The sequence below is a fragment of the Arvicanthis niloticus genome, chromosome 2 (genome assembly GCF_011762505.2).
Source record: "Arvicanthis niloticus isolate mArvNil1 chromosome 2, mArvNil1.pat.X, whole genome shotgun sequence".
Classification (NCBI taxonomy): domain Eukaryota; kingdom Metazoa; phylum Chordata; class Mammalia; order Rodentia; family Muridae; genus Arvicanthis; species Arvicanthis niloticus.
In genome coordinates, this window is record NC_047659.1 from 133,989,296 (window position 1) to 134,014,284 (window position 24,989).

The 24,989-nt window shown below is 50.3% G+C and overlaps 2 protein-coding genes across 4 annotated transcripts; one reads left to right on the forward strand and one right to left on the reverse strand.

The window, feature by feature from the left end:
* Positions 1-120: 120 nt before the first annotated feature.
* Positions 121-6,021, forward strand: Ctsa (cathepsin A). 2 transcript variants are annotated; one of them, XM_034493581.2, is made up of 15 exons: positions 121-195; positions 370-548; positions 662-773; positions 1,055-1,105; positions 1,193-1,279; positions 1,516-1,671; positions 1,993-2,084; positions 2,616-2,700; positions 3,351-3,442; positions 3,543-3,618; positions 3,700-3,842; positions 4,385-4,460; positions 5,039-5,128; positions 5,264-5,368; positions 5,573-6,021. In XM_034493581.2, exons 1-15 carry the CDS (start codon positions 142-144, stop codon positions 5,654-5,656), a joined length of 1,482 nt encoding a protein of 493 aa, XP_034349472.1. In that variant the 5' UTR covers positions 121-141; the 3' UTR covers positions 5,657-6,021. The 2 variants fall into 2 exon arrangements, with proteins under 2 accessions (XP_034349472.1, XP_034349467.1); XM_034493576.2 differs by lacking the exon at positions 121-195 and having other exon boundaries at positions 277-548.
* Positions 5,955-23,891, reverse strand: Pltp (phospholipid transfer protein). 2 transcript variants are annotated; one of them, XM_034493591.2, is made up of 16 exons: positions 23,732-23,891; positions 23,022-23,132; positions 22,842-22,941; positions 20,974-21,102; positions 20,111-20,266; positions 18,886-18,949; positions 18,742-18,805; positions 17,576-17,667; positions 13,080-13,256; positions 12,927-12,986; positions 10,991-11,155; positions 10,831-10,898; positions 6,968-7,010; positions 6,801-6,864; positions 6,614-6,690; positions 5,955-6,264 (listed from the first exon to the last, which is right to left on the reverse strand). In XM_034493591.2, exons 2-16 carry the CDS (start codon positions 23,119-23,121, stop codon positions 6,142-6,144), a joined length of 1,482 nt encoding a protein of 493 aa, XP_034349482.1. In that variant the 5' UTR covers positions 23,122-23,132; positions 23,732-23,891; the 3' UTR covers positions 5,955-6,141. The 2 variants fall into 2 exon arrangements, with proteins under 2 accessions (XP_034349482.1, XP_034349487.1); XM_034493596.2 differs by having other exon boundaries at positions 23,666-23,821.
* Between the last annotated feature and the right edge of the window lie 1,098 nt (positions 23,892-24,989).

Genomic DNA, 24,989 nt, shown 5'->3' on the forward strand with positions numbered 1-24,989 from the left:
CTCTGGCACCCTGACTAATAATCTTCAGGGCTGTGCACTTTAACTTGGTAATTGACCATTCCTGACCCTCGGGCCCAGTTATAAAAAAGTGAACGATGAACAATCTGTCACGTGATGCAGCTCACGTGACCAGGACTACACATGACTTCCAGTCCAAAGGCGCCTCCTGGAGAGCAAGGACACAAGAAAGCAGAGGTACAGAGATTCCCGGACTGGAGGGCAGCGATCCTGGCCCTATAGTCGGGAGTTGGACCCGGGTGGGGGCTTCCCCCGGAGATGGGCGCCATCTTCTCCCCAGGAACCGCTGCACCGAAGTGCAAAGGATCCAGGGACCTGGTAAACATCCTCCGCCGATGCTTCTTCCCGCAGATGCCCAGAGCCGCACTGTCTCCGCTGCTCTTGCTGCTGCTCCTGTCCTGGGCGTCCCGGGATGAAGCAGCTCCCGACCAGGATGAAATCGATTGCCTCCCCGGCCTGGCCAAGCAGCCCTCTTTCCGGCAGTACTCCGGCTACCTCAGAGCATCGGATTCCAAGCACTTCCACTACTGGTGCACCGCCCTAGCTCCCGAGGAGGGCATGATAACTGGGCGGGCGAATTCTAAGGACCCCTGGCAGGATGGGGCCTCTTACTCGTACCAACCCTGCCCTGTGCCTTTCCCAGGTTTGTGGAGTCGCAGAACGACCCTAAGAACAGCCCGGTGGTGCTTTGGCTCAACGGGGGTCCCGGCTGCAGTTCCCTAGATGGTTTGCTTACAGAGCACGGCCCCTTCCTGGTGAGTTGACCACTGTCCCTCCCCCTCCCCCCCAATGAGAGAAGGCAGGAGACTGGGAAGAGGCAGCTCCTTGAGGAAAAGGCAGGAAGGGGGAGGGGAGAAGGAACCTGTGGCCTAAGTTTGCTTTTCTTCTTAACAATTCTGTTTTCTTTTGTTTTATCTGACCCTTGGCCTAACTTTCTGTACCTCTCATGGAGTGTGACAATACTTAAAGCACTGTGGCCCCTTCTCTCCACCCAGCTCCTCACTGGGACTCACAGGACTATGTCTTTGCTCCCCAGATCCAGCCAGATGGTGTCACCCTGGAGTACAACCCCTATTCTTGGAACCTGGTACACCTGGAGCTGTGGGTCTCGTAGGGTTGTCTGGGTACTTGAAGGGATGGGGACCCCTCTTCTGCTCATTCCTCCTCCTCCTAGATTGCCAACATGCTGTATATCGAGTCCCCAGCTGGGGTGGGCTTCTCCTACTCGGATGACAAGATGTATGTGACCAATGACACAGAGGTGAGTCTGTTGCCTGACCATTTGCCCCAATCCCCGTTTCTCCAAAGATGGCTTGCTTAGGGGAAGAGCGTGGCCTCAGAGTTCCCTTTTTTGCCCTGTCACGTGCTCTGTGGTAAACTATAAACTCAGCCAGTTCACTTCCTCTTATACAAAATAAAATGGGTTGGACTCATTATCTCTGAAGAGCTTTCTAGCATAAACATCAGGTCTCCTGACTCCTCCAATGTCATCCTCAGGTGGCCCAGAACAATTTTGAAGCCCTTAAAGACTTCTTCCGCCTCTTTCCGGAATTCAAGGACAACAAACTTTTCCTGACAGGAGAGAGCTATGCTGGCATCTACATCCCCACCTTGGCTGTGCTGGTCATGCAGGACCCCAGCATGAACCTTCAGGTGCAGGGCAGCTCCAGGAAGGAAGGGAGGCACCATGGTGCCATGACCTAGGAGTAGTGAGGTCAGCCTAGCCGCTTGTTCACAGCCTACTAGCCGGCCATCGGCTACTCCGGCAGCTTGCATGCCTCCTACTACAGGAAGCTCACCAGTCTCTCAAGCTGACACTTCTATTCTTTAGATTGCATGACCTCCCCCACCCACCCACCCCCACAAACCACTCTGGATTTCAGCTTCTAGATTGCAGGTCTGGGTTGTAGGTCAAGGGAGGGTCCCCTTTGTTCTCGCCCTTCGGATGAGCTGAGCACCCTGGGTGTTTCACAGGGGCTGGCTGTGGGCAACGGACTGGCCTCCTATGAGCAGAATGACAACTCCCTGGTCTACTTTGCCTACTACCATGGTCTTCTGGGGAACAGGTAATGGGAGAGGGACAGTTGGGCAATGTCTAAGGTGGGGCAGGTCATGTGATCTCAGACCTGTCCTTCAGCACGTGAGATTCCTGCTCTGGGTTATGAGCAGGTAGGGGCTGGAGTTGGCCAAAGGGTTTGATGCGTAAAGGCCAAGGATAGAGACTAGGATTTAAAGAAACTAAGGAAGCTAGACATGGTGATACACACCTGTAACCCAGCACTTGGAAACAGGCAGAAGAATCCTGACTTTTAGGCTAGCCTGTGCTACATAGTGAGTCTAGGATTTGAGCCCGGGCTACATGGAAAATCCTCTCAGAAACATTTTCCCCCCTTCTGTTTAAAAAGGCACTGAGGGGGGGCTACTTGTATGGACTAGGGGGCAAATCCTTGGAAATTAGGTTTGGTAGCCTACACCTTTCCTCTCCGTCTTGTCCCCCACACCCCCGTCAGGGTCTGATGAGAGAGAGGGGGGAGGCCGTTGCACCTCCTAGCCTCTTGGGCTAGCCTCAGCCTCAGCACTTTCTGATCTGCATGCAGGCTTTGGACTTCACTCCAGACCCACTGCTGCTCTCAGAACAAGTGTAACTTCTACGACAACAAAGACCCAGAGTGTGTAAACAATGTGAGCTTCTGCCTTCTACCCCAGTCCTCACAAGTGGGTCACACAAGCCTCTCCTTGGGAACCTAGCTCTCTAGTTCCATGGCTTCTCTTTCTGGCGGTACTGGGGATTGAACATGGGACCTCGTGCATGCAAGACAGGCACTCTACCAACTGGACTATAGCTCCAGCTCACCCCATCGGCTTTCTGTCCCGAAATCTTCCGATACTGCGGCCTCCTCTGGGAAGTCCAGTGAGGAAACTGAAGCCAAGGAAGTTTAAGCCACTTGCCTTAAGCCACATGACAGGGAATAGTCGAGTTAGGGCTGGACCCAGATCTGGAAGATTCCTTCCAGTGAGCATTCTACCTGTGAAAAAAGTAGGTGAAGGGTGGTGTCAAGAGATGAGGTAGAAGCAGGGCGGTGGTGGTGCACGCCTTTAATCCCAGCACTTGGGAGGCAGAGGCAGGCGGATTTCTGAGTTCGAGGCCAGCCTGGTCTACCTAGTGAGTTCCAGGACAGCCAAGGCTATACAGAGAAACCCTGCCTCAAAAAAAAAAAAAAAAGAGAGAGAGAGAGAGAGAGATGAGGTAGGAGAGCACTTAATCCTGAGAGTGAGTGGGGAAGATCCTGGAGGGACATGGATCTGACTAACAGGGCGGTATGTCTTCACAGCTCCTGGAAGTGTCTCGAATTGTGGGCAAATCTGGACTCAACATATACAATCTCTATGCCCCATGTGCTGGTGGGGTACCTGGCAGTGACAAGTAGGTGCTGCTGGTTGTGCCTTGGGCCAATACCTACTGCCTCTAGAGGCCCAGCACCCATCCTACCCTTTCTGTCCATTTGTCTGTCTGTTTTTGACAGATATGAGGACACACTTGTGGTCCAGGATTTTGGCAACATCTTCACTCGCCTGCCACTCAAGCGGAGATTTTCTGAGGTATGCAAGGGTGTGGCCTCTCCCTGGGGGAGTGGGTGGGTTAGAGATTAACGCCCTCTCCCCCTGCATTCATGTTCCCAGGCGCTGCTGCTGCGTTCTGGGGACAAAGTACGCTTGGATCCTCCCTGCACCAACACCACGGCCCCCTCCACCTACCTCAACAACCCGTATGTTCGGAAGGCTCTCCACATCCCTGAGTCGCTGCCCCGCTGGGACATGTGCAAGTGAGCTTCTGTGGCCACTCATGGTGCAGGAGGTGGCCACCAGCTGGGTTCACAGGGGTCCTGTAACTAGGGCTTTCTCAGGAGGGTGGTGTGGACATTCGGGGTGAAAATTAGTCGTTCAGGCCTTGGCCTCCAGCTTGATTGACAGCCAGTTGTCTCTGACATTTAATGAGTAGGCAGTGGCCCGACTATAGCTCTGTTGCCACCTGGAGCTACCCAGTTCATCCTGTGACCCCTTTAAGTAAAAGGGTAAACCCAGCTCATCAGAGCCCAGTTAAGTGTTTCCCTGAGGGACTGGTGCCTTGCTCAGCCATTACCTTCACACCCGAAGGTCCCTACACACTAAGCACTGGTTGTATCCCAGTCACTGAAACAACCAAAAAGTATGCCCACACACCTCCAGCTCCGGTTCAGAGAAGCACGTCCTAGAGAGCTGATGTACCCAAGGTTGGGAATCGGGAAGGTTCCACCTGTTGACTGTCCCCCCTCAGTTTCTCGTTTTTGTTCTTTTTCCCTGCATCCTATGTGCGTGCTCCTGGCAGCTTCCTGGTGAATTTGCAGTACCGCCGCCTCTACCAAAGCATGAACTCCCAGTACCTGAAGCTGCTCAGCTCACAGGTATGTGTGTGCAGCTCACAGGTATGTGTGTGCAGCTCACAGGTATGTGTCTGCACCACAGCAGGACCCAGCTCCATCGTAGCTGTAGGCTCTAGAGTAACAACACGTCAAGTGGGGCGCCTCTGTAGAGCTTGCCCCACCACACCCTAGTTGTTGGTTTATGTTGCTGTTATTCTGAGACTGTCTTGCTCTGTAGCCCAGGCTGGCTTTGAACACATAACAATCCTATCTCCGTGTATGCCAGTGTTTGACTCTGGGCAAAGTTCTAGGCTGTGTTTTCCCTCTGTCTGTAAAATGAAGCTAATAGCTGGCCATGTTGAGTCATAGCTGTAAGCTCAGCCTTGGGGAGACTGAGAGACCTCAGTTCTAAGCCAGCCTGGGCTCCATAGTAAGACTGTCCTATTTGGGGCATAGTAAATTCTAGTTGGTTCATACTGGACATGGAGTATACAGCATGAGAATTTCAGGTTTCTCTTTAGCTGGGCTTCTGAATCCCTGGAAAGTTACGGTTTGAACCAAGGAAGGGCTGGGGGTCTGGGCCCAGTCCACACCTCTGTTCTCCCCTTGTCCTGCTCCAGAAATACCAGATCCTGCTCTACAACGGTGACGTGGACATGGCCTGCAACTTCATGGGGGATGAGTGGTTTGTGGATTCCCTCAACCAGAAGGTAAGGCGCTGCTGGGGAACTGGGCTGGTTGCCAGGAGAGGGCAAGCCTGGAGGAGTCTCCAGCCCTCAAGTCTTGAGAGCAGCTTTGAGCAAGGATGATGGAGCCACTGGCATTCGTCTTTCTCAATGGGACAGATGGAGGTGCAGCGCCGACCCTGGCTAGTGGACTACGGGGAGAGCGGAGAGCAGGTAGCTGGCTTCGTGAAGGAGTGTTCACACATCACCTTCCTAACCATCAAGGTAGGATTCTGAGCCTAGTGAGGGACAGCCAGACCTCTCTGTCCCTACCCTCTGGACTTTGATCATTCCGGGTTACCCATGATGCATCGGGCGAGCTTACTGGGTGAAGAGGAGAGTTAAGGTCTCGGGACGAAGGAAGTGCCCGAAAGTGAGGGGGTGACACGTGTTGGGGATCCAAACCTCTCATAAAGCTTTGCTCCCCAGGGTGCCGGACACATGGTCCCCACGGACAAGCCCCGAGCCGCTTTTACCATGTTCTCTCGGTTCCTGAACAAGGAGCCTTACTGATAGCTGCCGGGACCCATGGAAATCTGCAGCACCTGATCAGCCCCTCGCAGCCTCTCTCAGTGGAGAGGAGTCCTCCTGTATGCAAAATGCCCCCGTGGGGCCAATCCTGCTCCAAAACTGCCCGGACTTCCCACAGCCCTGTGCATCCCAGCGTGGGCCTCAGGGCTTCACAGACAGCCTAGGACCAAGTGAGCACTTTGTTCCGGCCACAGTAGGGTGGCCTGACCTCCCAGACCTGCATTAAAAAAAAAAAAAGCCCCATCCCAGGACCCCAACAGAGCTCTAGAGAGAGGCCAAGGAGAGGGGTGGATGGATTGTAATTGATGGTTGACTGATTGTGGAATTAAATCGGGTATAGCTTCCAATTGGGCTCTTCTCTGTGGCACCAGGACCACTAAGGCTGATGATGGGAAGGGGTGGGCAGGAATTGCTGAGAAGACTCAGTTCAGTTCCTGAATGCCAGCTGCCCAGCTGGGGTGAAGGGCTTAGGCAGCTGCAGCAGAGGGTGAAGGGACACCGGAGTCCACATCGTTGGCACCACGGTTCTTGTTAATCACTTCTCGAAGCCCTTTGACAAAGTGGAGGTCAGCCCCAACAGTGACGAAGCCCTGTGGGAGGAGACAGGGAGCCTCACTCACTGGTTCAGTTGTTTGGAGACACAAGACTTCTTCTTTTTTTTTTTTGGTTTTTCGAGTCAGGGTTTCTCTGTATAGCCCTGGCTATCCTGGAACTCACTTTGTAGACCAGGCTGGCCTCGAACTCAGAAATCCGCCTGCCTCTGCCTCCCAAGTGCTGGGATTAAAGGCGTGCACCACTACCGCCTGGCCAAACACGAGACTCTTGAGCAAATCTCTTCAGGGGCAGCTAGTGTGAGGGGTTTAGAGGAAGCAGATAGCACTGCATGTTGCAGGAACTGGAAGACCCTGGCCTACATGCTCCTTACCACAATGTACTTACTGCGTGGTTGGTCACCACTTCCCGCACAAAGTTGATACCCTCAGGGAGGGGAATCTGCACCCCACGCCAGGTACGCTCTGTGAATGGAAGAGGCAAGCTCAGCCTGGGTGTCCATCAGTCCGTTCTTGTCGTTTCCATCCTGTCATCCACCCTGTCCCCACTCCCTCCTCCCACCCGCAGCCCCTACCGTTCAGCAAAGGCATCACTCCGATTTGCAGCAGAGTCTTCAGTGGGGCCTGCAGTGGGATCAGCTGCAGGGGGGAGGGGAAAGGACACAGCGCATGCGCATGCAGGTTTGTATGAGCGGCCAGCTTGCCCCAGGCCTGGGCCCACCCATTGCCATCCCCAACTCACTGCCAGAGACTCCAACGCAGACTGATTTGAGTAGATTTGAAACCTGTGGGAGAGAAATGCACCATGAAACCTGGGAACACCCTTTCCTTGGCCACTACCTAAAAGATGGCCCCAAGTGACATCACTCCCAGCCCCACCCAATCATCCTTCCAGGTAGCTGCCAGTTCCCAGGTGTGCATCCCCGAGTGACCCTCTTGTCTCTGGAGACCCCCTTTTTTAAGCATGCTGCTTTTCATTTGTCGGGGATGCCTATGTGCCATGCCTCTGGGGCTAGGTCAATAAGTATGGTTTGTTTTATCTAACAAAATTCAGCAGTTTTTACTCCCTGTCAGATATCAAGCTTTTTCAAAAAGACTAAAAGCTGGCAAAATGGCTCAGTGTGGTGGGTAACAGGCCTGACTACCTGAGTTTGATCCTTAGGACACACATGATAGAGAATGAACAGGTTGACCTTTGACCATCATGACATGTACTGTGTGACATGTAAGTGCCCTCACACATAAATGTGTATGCCCATAGGCACGCACATACACAAGTTAATTGGGGGGGGGGGGGGAAGCTAGCCAACTGTGGTGGCCCATTTCTTTTAAGGCCAGCACTCAGGAGACAGAGGCAGGTGGCTTTCTTTGAGCTTGAGATCAACCCAGCCTACAGAGTGAGATTTTTGTCTCAAAAGGGGTTTGAAGAGGGACACAATACTGAACAGGTGACTCAGAGGTCAAGAGGGCTTGACCTCTGCTTCTCCAGAGGATCTGAGTTCAGTTCCCAGCACCCACGTCTGTTAGCTCACATGGCTTGTAACTCTAGCTTCAGGACATCTCTTCTGACTTCTCCAGGCTCCCACACATACATGGCACACACACACACACACACACATATCAAACAGGGGGCATGGTTCATCGATGAAGAGCTCATACTGCTCTGGAGGACCAGCACCCATGACACACGACATGGAACTCCAGCTCCGGGAGAAGGCAATGCTGGCCTCTGGGCACTCACATGCACACACCCACACATACAAACTTGAGAGCTGCTGTGGTCATACAGGCCTTGAATCCCAACATCCTGCCTTTAATTTCCACACTTAGGGGGTAGAAACAGATTTCTGGGAGTTCCCAGCTAGCCTTGTCTACATATTAAGTCCCTGTCTCATTTAAAGGGGAAAAAGAAGTCAGGCAGTGATAGTTCAAATCCCAGGACTCAGGAGGCAGAGGCAAGTGGATTTCTGAGTTTGAGGCCAGCCTGGTCTACAGAGTGAGTTCCAGTTCCAGGACAACTAGGGTTACACAGAGAAACCCTGTCTTGAAAAACAACAAAAACAAAATGAAAGAACAAAAAGCAAAGAAAAAAGGAAATGTTGAAATGCTGGACTGGAGAAGGTGGAACATGTACAAAGCCTGGGTTCCATCCCCAGGGCCACATAAATATACATACATGTGCGGCTGGGGTGCGTGTGCATGCACACGGGGGGGGGGAGCACCTGAGTAAAAGTACACATGTGTAGGGGTAAATTTGGACATATGGAGGATGGGTCACACCATCCTCCATGTTTTGAGACAGAATCTCTTATTGGCCCAAGGCTCCAGGGTTTGGCTAAGCTGGCTGGGGAGTGAGCCTCAGGGATCTGCTTCCTCCCTAGCGCTGGGATCACAAGCCATTGCCTCTACACTCAGTTTTTAAAGTGAGTTTTAGGGCTCAAACTCATACCCTCATCCTTAAATTCATGCAAATCAGCTCTCTCTCCAGTCCTTGGGTTTTTTTGTTTTGGGTTTTTTTGAGTTAATGGTGCTTGCTTGAAACAGTATCTTGGCCAGTAGTGGCGCATGCCTTTAATCCCAGCACTTGGGAGGTAGAGGCAGGCAGATTTCTGAGTTCGAGGCCAGCCTGGTCTACAGAGTGAGTTCCAGGTTAGCCTGGGCTAAACAGAGAAACCCTGTCTCGAAAAACAAAAAACAAACAAAAAAACAAAACACACACACACACAAAAAAAAAAAACAGTATCTTATTGCGTAGGCTAGTCTTGACTAACCTCCAACTCACTGCAAATTTCCTACCTTAGCCTCCCTGGTGCTAGGATTACCTGGCCAAGCTGCAACATTGTAAACCACCTAGTGACTCAGTCCTCATTCACAGCCCTGGGACTCTGAAACTATTAGAAATTGTTACTGCTGGGCAGTGATGGCACACGCCTTTAATCCCAGCACTTGGGAGGCAGAGGCAGGCGGATTTCTGAGTTCGAGGCCAGCCTGGTCTACAAAGTGAGTTCCAGAACAGCCAGGACTACACAGAGAAACCCTGTCTCGAAAAACAAACAAACAAACAAAAAATAAATAAATAAAAAAGAAATTGTTACTGATGATGAAACAGAAGCTGGTCAAGTAAATAGCCTGAAGTTACACGGCTGTGTGGACTAGACCCTGCCTGGAGATTCCGAGCCAAGCCTCTACCCTGCATTGTCTCATTTCCACTGAAGCAGCACTGAACAACCTCTGTATCTACACCATCTACTATGTAGCCACTAGTTAATGAACTGTGACTTCTGCAGCTTAACTGCTGTTGAATTATAATTATACAAATGTAACCAGTCGTACATGACCTGGGGCGATGCCATTAAATACAGCCCTAGGAAGTACAAGGTATTTTCACCCATATTTAGCACAGAAGCAAATGAACCTTAGAAAGATACAATGACTTGTATCCGGATTCCTCAGAGCTGAGTTGATACTCAAACCAGTATCTCCATCCTCTCTGCTATGTGACTGCAGGAGTGTCATTTACCGAAGTAATTTACTTGTCTCTAAGAATACCTGCTTTGCCTGCTTCTAGAAGATGAGAGAATGCAAGAATGCTTTAAGAAACCACTGTTAGCCAAGAGTGGTGACCTGTGCCTGTAATCTTAACACTCAGGAGGCAGGTCTTCTCTGAGTTTGAATTTGAGGCTAGCCTGGTCTATACATCCAATGCCAGTGCTACATGGTGAGACATTGTCTTAAAAGAAAAAAAAAAAAAAAGAGATAAAAGCGCTTTGGGAGCTGGTAGTTGTAGTTCAGTTGGTACAGTGTTGCCAGGCACTAGTTCCCTGGGTTCAGTTCCTGAGCATTGTATAAACAGGACATGGTAGTGTGTGCCCGTAATCCCAGCATACTGAAGATGCAAGCAGGATCATTTTTGGCTACACAGTAAGATAGATTTTGGATGTGTAGGTGCAGGTATGTGAGTTCCTGGCATGCATGTGAAGGTCAGAAGATAGCTTCCATGGTATTAGTCCGTAACACCTCCCACCTTTTGTTCGAGACTGGTGTTTTGCTGGACTGGAAATTCACCACATAGGCCAGACTAGCTGTCCTCTAAGATTGCAAGGATCCACCTGTCTCTAGTCATCATCACTGGGATTATAGGCATGTGTCATGTTTAGCTTTTCCAATTAGTTCTAGGGAGAGAGGCTTTGTGCTTGCAAGGTAAGTACTTTACCAAAGAAACCATCTCTGCATCCTGGAGTTCAAATCTCTTTCTGTCTTTCTTTCTCTCTCCTTCCTTTCTTTCTTTCTTTCTTTCTTTCTTTCTTTCTTTCTTTCTTTCTTTCTTTTGAAACAGGGTCTCACTAAATAACTCTGGGTAGCCTACTCCTCACTGTGTAGACTACAGTGACCTTAAACTCACAGAGATCCACCTGCCTATGTTGAATGCTGGGCTTAAAGATGTGAGCCCTAACACCGGACCTCGGTTTCAGTCTGTGTAAGTACTATCAAGGACAGACCCCAGCTTATTGGAAGCTTATGGGAGAAGCTCAGCTTTAGCCCCATGGTTCTGTTGAGCAGGTATCACTATCCTGGACCCAGCCAGAATCCTTATTGACTGCATACCTTCGAAGATCCAGCTTCGCTCGCAGTGCCTTGCCCCGGAGTGTCAACTTAGCACTGAGACGGCCTTCCTGATGGAAAGTGTGTGGGGACATTATAAACAGGAAAGGTCCACCGCCCACTTCTCATCGGCCCCCAGGTACCCTCATCCTGGGGTTCATACCATGATCATCTTGGACAGCTCAACTTCTGGCAGCATGGGCGGGGCTAAGGTGATGGTGACGCTGGCGGTGACAGAGATGGTGGTGCCTGACGGCTTGATGGTACAACGTGGAGGGCTTGTAGCCTCTAGCTTCAGCTTCAGTGGGGAATTAATCACTGTGGGGCTCTGGAGGCAGAGTAAGGAAGGCAGATCATGGCGACCACTACGGGACAAAGCCTCAGTCCTTTTGGAGGCAAGGGGTTGCAAGTACAGATGATATGGTGCCACCCCACCCCCTTTGACCTACACCCTGCCCCCAAGAATTAGTCAAAGTAGTATCCTTCCTTCCTTCTCTTGAGATGGGTTCTTGCTTTGTTGCCTAGCTGGTCCCGGAGAACCCTGGGCGCTGGTGCGCTTCCGGCTCAGCCTTCAAGTGCTGAAATCATAGCAGGCATCCCACTCTGACTCACTCCCCTCCCCTCAATATTCAATTCAGACTCAAACCCCAGTCGGGACTCCCTAGATAGAGCCTTTTTGTTTAAACATCCCAGTCCCGGCCTCCTCATCTCTGAGCTGCTCTGCAGGCCATGTAATACTATTAAATGCACATGCTTACTCATTGCTAAACTCGGTGCTGAGCTGGGCGTGGTAGCAAAACCTGTAATCCCAGTCTTTGGGAGCGGGAGCCAGGAGGATCAGGCAGCATTCAGATTTATATGTATATATTTTAGCCTGGGCTGATGAGATCCGGTCTCAAAACGAAAACAAACATTCCCTTAAGCATGATTCATAAGCTCTGGGGAGTGAGTCTCTTGTCTCCTCACCAAAGGGGGGCTGCTCCCAGCTCTTTACGTGGGTGCTAGGGACCCAAGCTCAGGTCCTCATATATTTAAGGCGAGCACTTTCCCAACTGAAGCGGTCCCCCCAGGAAGTGGAACCAGACAGGCTAAGGCTGTGCGAGGTCGTGAGGTCATTCAGCTGCAGAGCTGACGGATGAATCCAGGCAGCCTTGACAACTCAGCCTGTGCTTTTAACTACTCAGCAGCTGCATGACAGAGATGCCGACAGCAGTGACATCATTGATGTTTCAGGGGACACGCACTCTGTAGCAGGTGCTCTTCTAATTACATGTGTTACTTCATTGGAAACTCAGGACAGGCTTACAAGGTTGTACATGTAGGGGAGGCAGCATGACCTAGAGTCACACAGACACCTGTCATTTACAGAACTGAACTAAGAACATGTTCCCTAATGGCACATGGAGATATATATATATATATATATATATATATATATATATATATATATGGTTTATTTTTATCTTATATACATGGGTATTTTGTTCAGATTTAGTTCTGTATATCACATGCATGCAGTGCCCTCAGAGGCCAGAAGAGGGCATTGAGTCCTCTGGAACTAAAGTTGCAGACAGTTAGCCACCATGTAGGTGCTAGAAACTAAACCATGGGTCATCTCTGAGAGCAGCAAGGCCACTGAGCCATATTTTTTTTTAAAAGAATTTTCAGACTAGGAATGGAACTCAGAGTTTTAGGCAAACTATGCACACTATGCAAGCATTCTACCAACCGGAAGTATGTCTCTAACCCCGTTTTACATCTTTAATTCCCTCTCTCCTCCTGCATTAAAAAAAAAAAAAAAAAGAGTAAGCAAATGAGTATCCTAATTCCTCCGAAAGCCCCTGCACTTGGAAGGTGCTGGTTCTCTCCAGCCTCACAGCTGCTCTGTGAAGGCGATGAGGCAAGAAACACCAACCCTGCTTCACAGAGTGGGAAACAGATCCTGCAAGGTGAGGGGGCTTGGCTGCAAACAAAAGGCCTCGTCTCCTCCACAGCCACCACTGGAGACCTCCCACGTACCCTCCACCTACTCCTTCACTGCTGTGTAGGTGGGGTAGCCTCTAACTCTGGCCACATCCCAGCCTCTAGCCAATACTCACCTGGAGAACAATGCTCCCAAAGTAAGTGGCCCTCAGAAGCATGTCCAGATCACTTGGCACCTGCACAGGGGAATCAGAAACAAGACAGGGTAATTGGCCTCGCTATCATGGGCCCTTCTTGCTTAGCCTACCCTCGGACAAACCCTGGCACACCTTGTCCCCAACAAGGATCAGCTGCAGCGCTCCGGCCTGGAAGTAGCTCTCCATGGCAGAGTCAAAGAAGAACTCGGAGAAGGCCACGTACACCATTCTCTCGTCATCCTCCAGCTGAGGCTCCACTGCCCTGTTGAGGAGGCTCCAGTTGTCCTCCTTCAGAGGGAAGAATGCTCCCTGGAGTTGGGAGGTCAGCATCAGGGTCAAGGCAGATTGGATCTGTGCCAGGCACAGTCAGGGGCCACGGGGAACTGGACTCTATGGCTGCTCTGGAGGGGCTCGCAAGGTCATCTCTCAAAAAGTGTTGCAAAGAGGCTTGGAGGGTGGGAGGAGCAGGACAGAGAGCACAAGAAGTAAGTCGTGGAGCTGGACAGATGGCGTGGATATTAAGAACATGTACTGATCTCCCAAAGGACTAGATCGCAATGCCCAGTACCCACATAGTGAGTGGCTCAACAGTCTGCCAGTTCCAGGGGATCTGACTCCACCTTCTGTCCTCCCCACCCGCCCCGGCACTGCATACCCATTGGTACACTTACATACAAGTGGGTAACACACTGATATACATAAATAAATAAGCCCAGAAAGAAATAAAGAATGAAAAGAAAGGCAGGGGGGACCAGGAAAAGTAACCCGGCAAAGGAGGGTTCTGAATGGCCATTGGGTACGGGGGCCACAGTAATCACAGCTGCATGGCTACCCAGTTCCAGGTATTCATTGCTCACCTCTACTTGTGTGATTCTGAGATGTAGCCCTGACTGGACTCAACTTCGTGGCAATCCTCCTGCCTCAGTGTTTTGTGTGTTGGAATATACCAACACATACCACTGAGAGTATTTCCTTCAGTCTAACAGAAGTGTGTCCACACTACAGCCTGGAAGGCATGTTCTTTGTACATACATATTAGGCAACAGGCCCAGGTGGGAGAAACCCTTTGCCTAAGGACATGCAGCCTGCCGGGGTTGGGGGTGGGGGCAGGGTGGGATGAGGATTAGAACTTAAGACGTTTGAGCTGCAGAATCTTTAAAACACTGCTGCTGACCACAGGAAGGAGCAGAGGTGGTCACATAGCAACTGCTGACCTTAGGCAAGTCTTCACATCTGTAAAATGAATACAGTGGGTGCCTTATTTCCTAGGACCCATTCCTATTCCTCTGTTTTCTCTTCCTCTCCCTATAATAAAATATAAAAGTCCTCACTGTGGTCCAACATTTCATTCTTCAAATTTGTGAAGTAAGAACCTGAAGCTGCCAGGTCTGGTGGGCACACTTTTTGCACTTAAAGCTCTATGAGTTTGAGGCCAGCCTGGTCTACATAGGAGCTCCTGGCTGTCTAGCACTACATAGTTAGACTGTGAAAAAAAAAAAAAAAAAAAAAAAAAAAAAAAAAAAAAAAAAAACAAAACCAAGCCCGGCAGTGGTGGCGCACAATCCCAGCACTTGGGAGGCAGAGGCAGGAGATTTCTGAGTTCGAGGCCAGCCTGGTCTACAGAGTGAGTTCCAGAACAGCCAGGGCTATACAGAGAAACCCTGTCTCGAAAAACCAAAAAAACAAGCAAACAAACAAACCCTGAAACCTATGAGCTCAGGATGGCTTCCCAACTTCTAAGCACATGTTGAGCAAAAGAAAAGAAACAAAAAGAAAAGAAAAGAAAAGAAAAGAAAAGAAAAGAAAAGAAAAGAAAAGAAAAGGCCTCAATCCAATTCAAAGACACTCCAGTAATTCCTGAGGATTTCCTGGCCAGGGATTGAAGGGGGAATAATCCAGCTGGGAGGGATCTCACCTGGTGCGTCCAGCCACTCCAGATGTCAAAAATGCTGGAAGGCAGAGTTTGATTTATCACTCCAAGGCCAGAGAAGAAAAAGTCCACTAAGCTAGTCATGGGTGGCTGCTTGTCTGAGCCTGTTAAGGATGCTAATGGGTTTTGATTCAGGTGTGTGTGTGTGTGTGTGTGTGTGTGTGTGTGTGTGTGTGTGTATGTGTGCATGTGTATGTGTGCGTGTGTGTATGTCTGTGTGTACATGTGTGTGTGTATGTGTGCATGTGTATATGTGTGTATATGTGTGTGTGTGTGTGTGCGTGTGTGTCTTCTGAGACAGGGTCTCTCTGTGCAGCCCTGGCTGTCCTGGAACTTATGTAGACCAGACTGGCCTCGAACTCACAGAGATCCACCAGTCTCTGCCTCCCTAGTGCTGGGATAAAAGGCATGCACCACCATGCCCAGCTTGATTACCGTGCCCTTCTGTCAGCCTTACCCTGCTTCTCTGCCTGGGCCATGTAATGCTGAGTTGTATAAACTCTACTTGTTCTCACCAGGAGGGAATTCTTTCCTCCACCCATGGGCCCCTGGTCCCTTTCCTATCACCACTAACCAGGCGTCAGTCAAGGACCCTCACTACAGGGCTTTAAACAGATGGAGCTACTGATAACTCCCAAGGTCCCTTAGATAGGGCCCACTGGAGGGGTACTCCAACTGCCACACCTGACAACTTACTCAGCTCCAAGAAGCCAGATTGATAGCTACCTAAATCTTTTCCCTAAAGGCAGTTAGAGTTACCCCCTTGGGGTAGGAGAGAATGAGAAGGTAGAAGCAGGTCAGGTGGAACAGGAACCCCCCACAGACCCAGCTGGGAGTAAACTCTAGCCAGGGACAGGGACACCAGAGAGGAGCTCTCTGCTTCCTACTTCCTGGTTATCTGTCACTCCTGCCCTGAAGCTATACCTGAAGAGGGGGCTGAAAGCTAAAAGGCTCCTGGCCACTTCATGGGTGAACCAACTGGATGGACCGGCTCCTTCCCCTCTCCACCCTAGTTTCAGTCATCAGTCTTATAAAAGGTCCCAGGCTAGCACCTTGATGGTGCTGTGCTTCCAGGGACCCCTCCTACTAGCCGGGAATTCTACTCTTTCTCTTAAATTCTTTGTAATAAAAAATATATATTTTTTTTGAGACAGAATTTCTCTGTGTAGCCTCGGTAGTTCCGATTTGTACACTAGGCTGGCCTCAAGCTCAGGGAGTGCTGGGAATAAAGGCGTTCACCACTACCACCCAGCCCAGCTAAAATACCTATTTCTAAACTCAAAATTAAAAAATAAAAAAAATTTAACAATACAGCTGGCTTTTCATACCCACAAATTCAACCATAATTAAAAACAGCAGTTGCAGGCTGGCGAGATGGTTCAGTGGTTAAGAGCACCAGCTGTTCCTCCAGAGGATGTGGGTTCAGTTCCCAGCAACCATATGGCACCTCACAGCTGTCTATTCTCCAAGTTCAGGGCATCTGATACTCTCTTCACACATATGGTACACATACATACATGCACACAAAACCACCCACTCAGAGAAAATAAAATAAATCTTAAAAAGAAAAAGATAAAAAGAAGCATTCATGCCTTGAGTTCTACCATTTGGGGGCAGAGGCAGGAGGATCTCTGTGAGTTTAAGGTTAGCCTAGTTTACAGAGTTAGTTCCAGAACAGCCAGGGCTACATAAAGAAAGCTTGTCCCAAACAAACAAACAAACAAACAGCATTGTCAGGCCTGCAAGATGGCTCATCAGGTAAGGGAGCTTGAGGCCAATCCTGAGGACCTGAGTTTGATCCCAAGGACCCTAGGTAGAAGGAAAGAATCAACTCTCACAAGCTGTCCTCTAACCTCCACATGTGTACTACACACACACACACACACACACACACACACACACACACACACACATCTATCAGTGGATGTTTGAAGATTATATGTGACACACATGGGATACCATTTTAAATAATGAACTTGAACATCCTTAGATCGTGGTGTCTATGGAGAGCTTGGATTCAATCCCTCTCAGAAATGGAAAGAAGACTATTAGCACCTGAATCCCAGGGTCAAGAGCAGGCAGGAGACAGGCAAGGCATAAGCAAGCCCCTGGAGTGAGGACTTCTGAGGAGCTACAGAGATCCAGAATGAAGTTAGAAAAGTGTTGCTCCTGCTGGAGAGATGGCTGCTCTCCCAGAGGTCCTGAGTTCAATTCGTAGCAACCACATGATGTCTCACAACCATCTGTAATGGGATCTGATGCCCTCTTCTGGTGTGTCTGAAGACAGTGACAGTGTACTCACATACATAAAATAAGTAAATCTTTTTTTTTGTTTTGTTTTGTTCTGTTTTTTTGAGACAGGGTTTCTCTGTATAGCCCTGGCTGTCCTGGAACTCACTCTGTAGACCAGGCTGGCCTCGAACTCAGAAATCTACCTGCCTCTGCCTCCCCCCCAAGTGCTGGGATTAAAGGCGTGCGCCACCACCGCCCAGCAAAATAGATAAATCTTGGGAAAAAAATTATTTAAAGAAAAAGAAAGTTAGGGCTCAACCTCCAATCCAGGAGGCTGGACCTAACCCTGCAGCAGAAGCAGGAGCCACAGCAGACCAGAGTGACCCCTCAGAGCCCTGCTCAGCCACAGAGAGGTGGGAAGTCCATCAGCAGTCAGAGGTCACAGGCACCAACCCAGGCAGCTCACCCGGAATTCCATATCCAGATTGCCGTTGGAGACCACAGGATCCTTCAGAAGGGAATAATCGATGCCGACGAGATTATCCACAGAGCTACGCACTGCAGAAAGGGGCTCGGGTCAGTCCAAGCTGGGTGACACTGGGTCCCGTGCTTAACCTTCCTGTGTCTTTCAATTATAAGCAGTGACACTCCCCTCACAGAGGTCTTATGAAGATCAAATTGGCTTTAGAGCCTGGTGTGACACAGGTGCTCAATCAGGAGGCCATTGTCAGCATCATCTACTACTAAGCCTATTGTAAGGTCTTCATCAAATCACTAAGCAAGACTGAAGAGGAGGGGCTGGCAAAATGGCTTCACTGGGTAAAGGAGTTCCCCTCCAAAGCTGTGCAACCCGAGTTCAATCTCCAGAACCCATAGGAAGGAGACAATCAATGTTGTCCTCCAATCTCCACACATACACCATGATGCAGATTCACACACATGCATGTGCACGCATGCACACACAGTTATAACATGTTTTAAATGTTTAAGATGGCTAAGGAGACATTTTCCCTGCCTTCTTTTTTTTTTCTTTTCTTTTCTTTTTTTTTTTGTTTTTGTTTTTGTTTGTTTGGTTTTTTTTTTTTTTTGGTTTTTTCAAGACAGGGTTTCTCTGTGTAGCCCTGGCTGTCCTGGAACTCACTCTGTAGACCAGGCTGACCTCGAACTCAGAAATCCGCCTGCCTCTGCCTCCCAAGTGCTAAGATTAAAGGCGTGCGCCACCACTGGCCTGCATGCCTTCCTTTTCAATCCCCTTTACCCAAATACCCAATAGGCCTGATAGGTTAAGATCCTGACCAACAGTAGACACATATTGTGGCATAGGAAGGGGTTCATGTTAATTGATCACGTATGAAATGCAAGCCGATGAAGACAAATGGGGCCCCGAGGTCAGCAAGCATGTATTTAAGACCTTGACAACTCTTGGTGTAGGTGTTGCCAGTCAAATGAGGACACCAGAGCCCCAAGAGAAGTGTTTACTTACCTAAGGCTACACAGCAAGTCAATGACATCTCTGAACCCAGGACCAGTCCATGGCTGGACTGGGAAGGGGACTCTCTGAGACATTATATAATAGCAGCGTACAGCTTCCTTCTATCCCCGGCCCCAGCTCCAGTCCCCACACTAACTCACCAGGCACTGTGTCCAGGAGGGAGTTGAGCAGCACCTTCCCAGCATGGTAGAGCACAGGGCAGATCTGGGGGACCAGGCCAGAGTCAGGGATTCTCAGAACCAGGCCACCCCTACTCTGCTACCCAGGCCTGCCACCGCCCACACCTGCTGGTTGAGGAGGAACCGCATCCCAGAAGTGATGAACGTGGAGAAAAAGTTATACAACCTCCTGCAAGAAGAGGAGAGCCTGGGTTAGCCCTGCCCTGACCACAAGCCAGGCCCAGGGGAAATGACAGTGCCCAAAAGGAACAGGTACAACAGGGTTTCCTTGATTCCAGCCAGCTCCTCAATAGAATTCTCCAGAACCCAAGCCCCAGCCCCAACCCTAAAGCCTCACCAGACCCCTGACCCTCCCCTGCCAACCACTTCATATTCTCAAGCCTCTCAGAGACCCTCACATCTATTGCATACCTGAGATGCCCTCCCCAGTGTTTCTGCCCTCTGTGGCCTCCTAACTGGGCCCAGATACCTCCTCTTCCAGGCAGGCTCCTCAGATCACACCCCACCCACCACCTAAATCTCATCACCCTGAACACTACCTTGGTTCTACTTCTTGGTCCTCACGACACTGTTTTAATCCTTCTAGCCAAGCTCTGAATGCTTTCCAAATTAAACCCTTAGGGCCAGGGACACGCTACACTTGTTGAGCAAACAAAACCTGACAGTGTGCAAACACTGGATGACAAATCTACCAGGTTTTTAATTCAAGCAAACGGCACTAAGGATCCAGGGTCTAGCAAGTTATTTTTTGTTATTGTAATTGAGAATGCAATACAGGCCCAAGAGTGCATGCTGAGCCTGTGAGTTTCAGGGTGTTTTTGGCTTAGTTTGACAGTTTCTCATTCTATAGCCCTGACTGACCTAAAATGACCTAGTCCAGGCTGGCCTTCCAACTCAACAGAGACCTACCTGTCTGCCTCCTGAGTGTTGGAGTTTTAAAGGCATATGTTTCCATGCCTGCCTCAAGCTTTATTTCTCAACTCAGGTACTGAGAAAAGAAGCCAAGGCCTCATGCATACTAGACAAGCTCTCTACCACTGAGGAAGTTCCAGCCGTGGACATCCTCATCCTAACACTTAGACATTTATCATATGCCAGGGACGGTCTAAATATTCTATATCACACAGTGCTCACGAGGATCTGCTAAAATAGATTTCATTCTCTGAGGCTCTGAGCAGCGGTGACTTGCCCGAGTTCACACAGCCCGGATGTGGAGGAACTAGGGTTTGGACATATTCAGTGAGACTCCTTTAAGTTTAGTGCTTTCCTTTTCTGCACCAGAAAATTGGACTGTGGGGCTCAAAGGGGGTGTCCTGGGGCTGGGACTCACCTGAAGGTTCCCCCGAAGGCCATATTCATTTTAGACACAGAGGCCTCACAGGAGACATTGGATACTTTAATCCGACCAGTGGAATCCTGGGAGAGCTGCAGACCTGTTTGGATGGACACACCCTCGGCCGAGGCATTGATATAGCCTCCATCATAGCTGTGAAAGGTGGGTTCATATTTACCCCAGTGGGAGATTAACTGAGGTTTCTACCCCTCTCTTTGCCCCATACAACATGTTACTTTTTTTTAAGCGTGTACAAAATGTTTGTGATCATATACACCCCCATTGCCCTCTCATGCTCTTCCGAGCCTGAACCCTTCTTCCCAATATGACCCACCCTGACTTTTAGTTTGTGTTTAAAAAAAAAAAAAAAAAAAAAAGCAATACAATACAAGGAGTTTAATTAGCCTTGTTTGTATAACCATGGGTGTGAAGTTATGAAGCGAAGAACGGGCAAAGTGCCAGCGTCTACACCACTTTAGAAAAATGACTCCCGTTGCCGGGCGGTGGTGGCGCACGCCTTTAATCCCAGCACTTGGGAGGCAGAGGCAGGCGGATCTCTGAGTTCGAGGCTAGCCTGGTCTACAGAGTGAGTTCCAGGGCAGCCAGGGCTACACAGAGAAACCTTGTCTCAAAAAAAAAAAAAAAAAAAAAAAAAAAAAAAAAAAAAAAGACTCCCCCTCCCGCACAGTCGCTCCCTGCCTCAAGCTCCTCATCTCGGGGTGGAGACTCATAAACCCTCCTGAAACCTCTTCTTGACCTTTGCCAGTCTTTCAAACTCTCCTCTTGAACTGAAACCTGGGAAGGCTAAAGGACATGGGCCCCAGCCACCAGGCCCACCCCTGAGGGTTCAGGGTCCTCACAAGAACCAGTAGAGTAGCTGCCTCTGGAAGTGCAGCCCCAAGGATGCGTTAGAGATGTTCAGCCACAGGTCCTGGTCCGGCTGGAAGTGGAGCTCCGACGATATCAACTGCAGCTGTGTGACCTTCACACTGCAGAGGGCAGGGGTCAGGGTCAATGTGGGGACCAAGGGGGACTGACTCACCTGGCCACAGGGACCCATTCCTCCTCCTCTAACTGCAAGCTGGGCAAGCCTGGGCAATCTAGGTGAATGGGATGGAGTTTTCCCTTGCCCCTCAACAGTCCAACCTGGCTTGGGTAAATCAAGAGATTCACTCTCTGGACCCAGAAGTTAAATATTGCCTTCCTCATTTATTTTTTTAAATGTATTTAATATTTAAAAGATGGGGAATTGCTTGGCATGGTGGCACAGACACCTTTAACCCCAGCACTCAGGAGGCAGAAGTAGCCTCCTGATTTCTGGGTGAGTTCCAAGACAGCCAGCACTACACAGAGGAAATCCTGTCTCAAAAACAAAGCAAGATAAAAGACAGGGAGTGTCCATTTGTTATTCAGACTGATCTTGAATTTGTGAGTGATTTTTTTGCAGGAATCTCATATGTATTTATATTTTAGACACACATAAAAGCTGGGATATATATATATATATATATATATATATATATATATATATATATATATATATATATATTTGTTAGCTCAGACGTCCGACCGCAGCAAACAGACCACTCCAGACCACACGGTTCCAAGGGGGAGGTTTATTCAGGAGATAGGGCAAAGGTCGGGGGAAGAAGATGGAAGAAGAAGAGGGAAGAAGAGGAAGAAGAGAAGTAGAGGCCGGCCATGACCGAGTGGAGAGAGAGGAAGGGGGGGAGGGGACAGAGAGGCAAGAGGGTAAGAGATTAAGAGAGTAAGAGAGAGATTAAGAGTGAGGAGGGGGCAAGCAGCCCCTTTTATAGTGGACCAGGCCTACATGGCTGTTGCCAGGTAACTGTGGGGAGGAGCATACCTGGCTGTTGCCAGGTAACTATGGAGGTGGAGTTTAGACAGAATACTAACACATGTACATATACATATATATCTTTAATTCTAGCATTCAGGAGGCAGAATCCAACCAGTCTCTGGGTTGAAGTCCAGCCTGGTTCACAAAATGAATTCTGGCCATAATAAAATCCTGCCTCAAGAATAAATAAATAGGGGCTGTAGAGACGGCTCAGCGGTTAAGAGCATTGGCTGCTCTTCAAAGGGATCCTGGTTCAATTCCCAGCACCCACAAGGCATCTCACAACTGTCTGTAACTTGGAGTTCCGAGGGGGCTCCGACGCCCTCACGCAGACAAAACACCAATGCACATACATTAAAATTAGATAAAATCCTAAAAATAAATAAGTAAAAACTCTATGGTCTTGCTCGCACCCCATGCTCTGCCCACACTGTGTTTGCTAGACCTGTTTTCGTCTTTTTGTTTTTTTTGTTTTGTTGTTGTTTTGAAGCCCAGTTTGGCCTTTAACTTGAGATCCTGTCCCAGTCTCCTGAATGCTGGATCGCAGGCATGTGCCAGGCTCAGCTTTCCACCCGGTCCTCTAACTTTTCTTCCATCACTTTAACTCACCCCATGTCACAGCCCTCCAGTCTCCCATTTTAGGCCTCTCGCTTTTTTTGCGCCACCCTATGGCTAGACACCACCCTCACCTACAGGTAAATTCTTCCAGCGTACTTCCGCGGAGTTCTTCGGTCCAAGCTTCAATTCTACTGGTTCGTATTCTTGGGCCCGCCTACCTCCAGGCTTTTTACCTAGTAGCCTCCTTTCATTGGCCACACCCAGATCCTCCCAGTACCTTTGGGACCCCGCCCCCCAGGTCCTACTTACTCAGAGATGTTGTAGTAGAAGTGGCCCTTTGCGCCGTGCACATCTGGGATAGTGATGGTCTCCAGCTCTTGCTCCAGAAAGCGCAACCCCTCCTGCTTCACTGTAGCACGGAGACACTCAGGTCCCACGCCCGTGGCCAGGGCACCCTACCCGGTCCACGTCTCCCGTCGCGCGCCTTACCCAGCTCCAGGGCCGCGGAGGTGACGCGGATCTTGCAGCCCGGGAGCTCAGCGTGGGCACCTGTCAGGAGCGCTAGGAAGAGGGCCTGGAGCAGAGCCATGGCGACCAAGCCTGGGGGCAGGGTGAGGTCGGGTCGCAGGTGTCATCTGGGAGGCTCAAAACCCCACTCTTTGGACGTGCAGCTAGAACGGGGTGCTGGCCCAGACCGTTACTTCCCATAAAACTGTTTGGGGCACTCGGAACCAATCGTCTTGTGTCTGTTTGCCTGATGCAAAACCGAGGTTCCGAAGCACGAGAAGACTTGCGCTCTGCCTCCAAAGGATTTGGGGCTCGGTTCCCCCGTGCAACTGCCGCGTGACGGGTTTGGATCTCAGGAGGATGAGCCCCCCATCCCCCACCACCATTTTCCCTTTTCCTTCAGAGGAGGGCGTGTGCTGGCTTGTACGTCGGTATGGCGACGACCACAAGCGCATTCCTGCTGAGTGGTTTGAGGTCTCCCAGGCCGCGCGCCCGGGTGGCTCCGCTGAGCGCTGTCCCCTGGGTCCCCCCGGCGCCCCCTCCCCCCCAGCTCCTAAGTCTCGGCTATAAGGCATTCAGTCTGGTGCCCCATCCCAACGCCCTCCTTCATCCACTCTCTTCCCCACCTGGGTTTAGTGAGCCACGGGGCTCAGGAGGGTCTGGGGATGCGATGGGGACGCGCCCCAACTCACTTAGCAGCGCGGTCACGTGGGGCGACAAGCGGCGCGGGGGATCCGGGCGGCGGGGTCTGGCTGGTAGCGCGGGTCCAGCAGCCTTTATAAGTCTGGGCCTCCGACCCCCCTCCTCGCCGCTCTTCTCCCCTCCTCCTGAGGGCTGGGAGGGGACGGGGCGGGACGCTGGCAGTCGGGAGGGTGGAGAGGGCAGTACCGAGCCTGTGACATGCCTGGCTGCCGTCTGGACAAGTAGGGGACTCGCTCCTAAAAGAGCGGGGAAAGTGAAGAAAGCGGCGAGCCAAGCCACTGCTGTCAGATTCTAGTCACACAGCTCTTCCTGCGCGCTCTTCAACAAACATCTTCCCGCGGCTGCCGAGCCTCAGTTTCCTCATCTAGCACCGAGTGTCTCCTGGGAGCTCCCACTCGGCTTCCACACAAGGCCAGCGGAAGCCAGTACCCAAGCCTAATTTCCCTTCTTTTCTCTCACAACCATCTCCCGCTGGCTTTCTTATGAGGCCCCAACCTACTTGAGGATTTTAGGGCCCCAGGGACCTTCCCCTAGTGGAGAAGCATTCATCCCAGAGGGAGACTCGGCCTTCCTGAGAGACTGAATTCTTTAGTGAAGCCTCGGGGCTGGCTGCTCTGCACGGTGCCCCTCACCCCGTGCACCGCCCGCACAGCTCCGAGCACCGCAGAAGAAAACCGACAGTAGACGCTGGCTATCTTTCTGTAGCCGTGCGGGCGAGATAGAAAGGGGGAACTGATAAAGATGTTTACTGAGCATATACTTAACACTCAGCACTCCGCCAGCTCAGCTGACCGATAGTCTTGCTTTGTCCGGGACCTTCCTGGATTCAGAGCTGCGCGGGAATCCACTCAGTCCCAGGAGAACCAGAATGGCTAATCACTCTAGATCTGGTTTTACCTTCTTATAGTCTGTGAGGCTGCCTTTCTTAGGAATTCTCTCTGGCAGGAAACTGGAGGTTGAGACAATTCTGTCACTGTTACTGGAGCATTTGTTCCTAAGCAGTGTGAGGCAGCGTCCGTAGCCCAGGAAGACGCCTAGACTCCCCTCTGAGAGACCATCGCTTACATCCTAGGACCTCAGTCCTTAGGACCCTTATTGAATCAGATGATTTTCTCCCTCTAAAACTTACCTAAAATGGTATATATTAAAGGTTTGGGGAAGGATGTAATTTTTTTTGGGGGGGGGGGGGGAGGGAGGGTTGAGATAGGTTCTCATGTAGCCCAGGCTGTCCCTGAATTCTCTGAGAAG

Bases quoted from the DNA above. Each gene is read 5' to 3' on its own strand.
- Pltp (XM_034493591.2), bottom strand. From the start codon at position 23,121: ATGGCTCTGCTCCAGGCCCTCTTCCTAGCGCTCCTGACAGGTGCCCAC. The intron at 11,156-12,926 runs GTGAGTATTGGC...CTCTGCCTCCAG, and splicing joins TTGGGAGCATTGTTCTCCAG to AGCCCCACAGTGATTAATTC. The intron at 10,899-10,990 runs GTATGAACCCCA...ACTTTCCATCAG, and splicing joins AGCTGTCCAAGATGATCATG to GAAGGCCGTCTCAGTGCTAA.
- Ctsa (XM_034493576.2), top strand. From the start codon at position 277: ATGGGCGCCATCTTCTCCCCAGGAACCGCTGCACCGAAGTGCAAAGGA. The intron at 5,129-5,263 runs GTAAGGCGCTGC...TCAATGGGACAG, and splicing joins TGGATTCCCTCAACCAGAAG to ATGGAGGTGCAGCGCCGACC. The intron at 5,369-5,572 runs GTAGGATTCTGA...TTTGCTCCCCAG, and splicing joins TCACCTTCCTAACCATCAAG to GGTGCCGGACACATGGTCCC.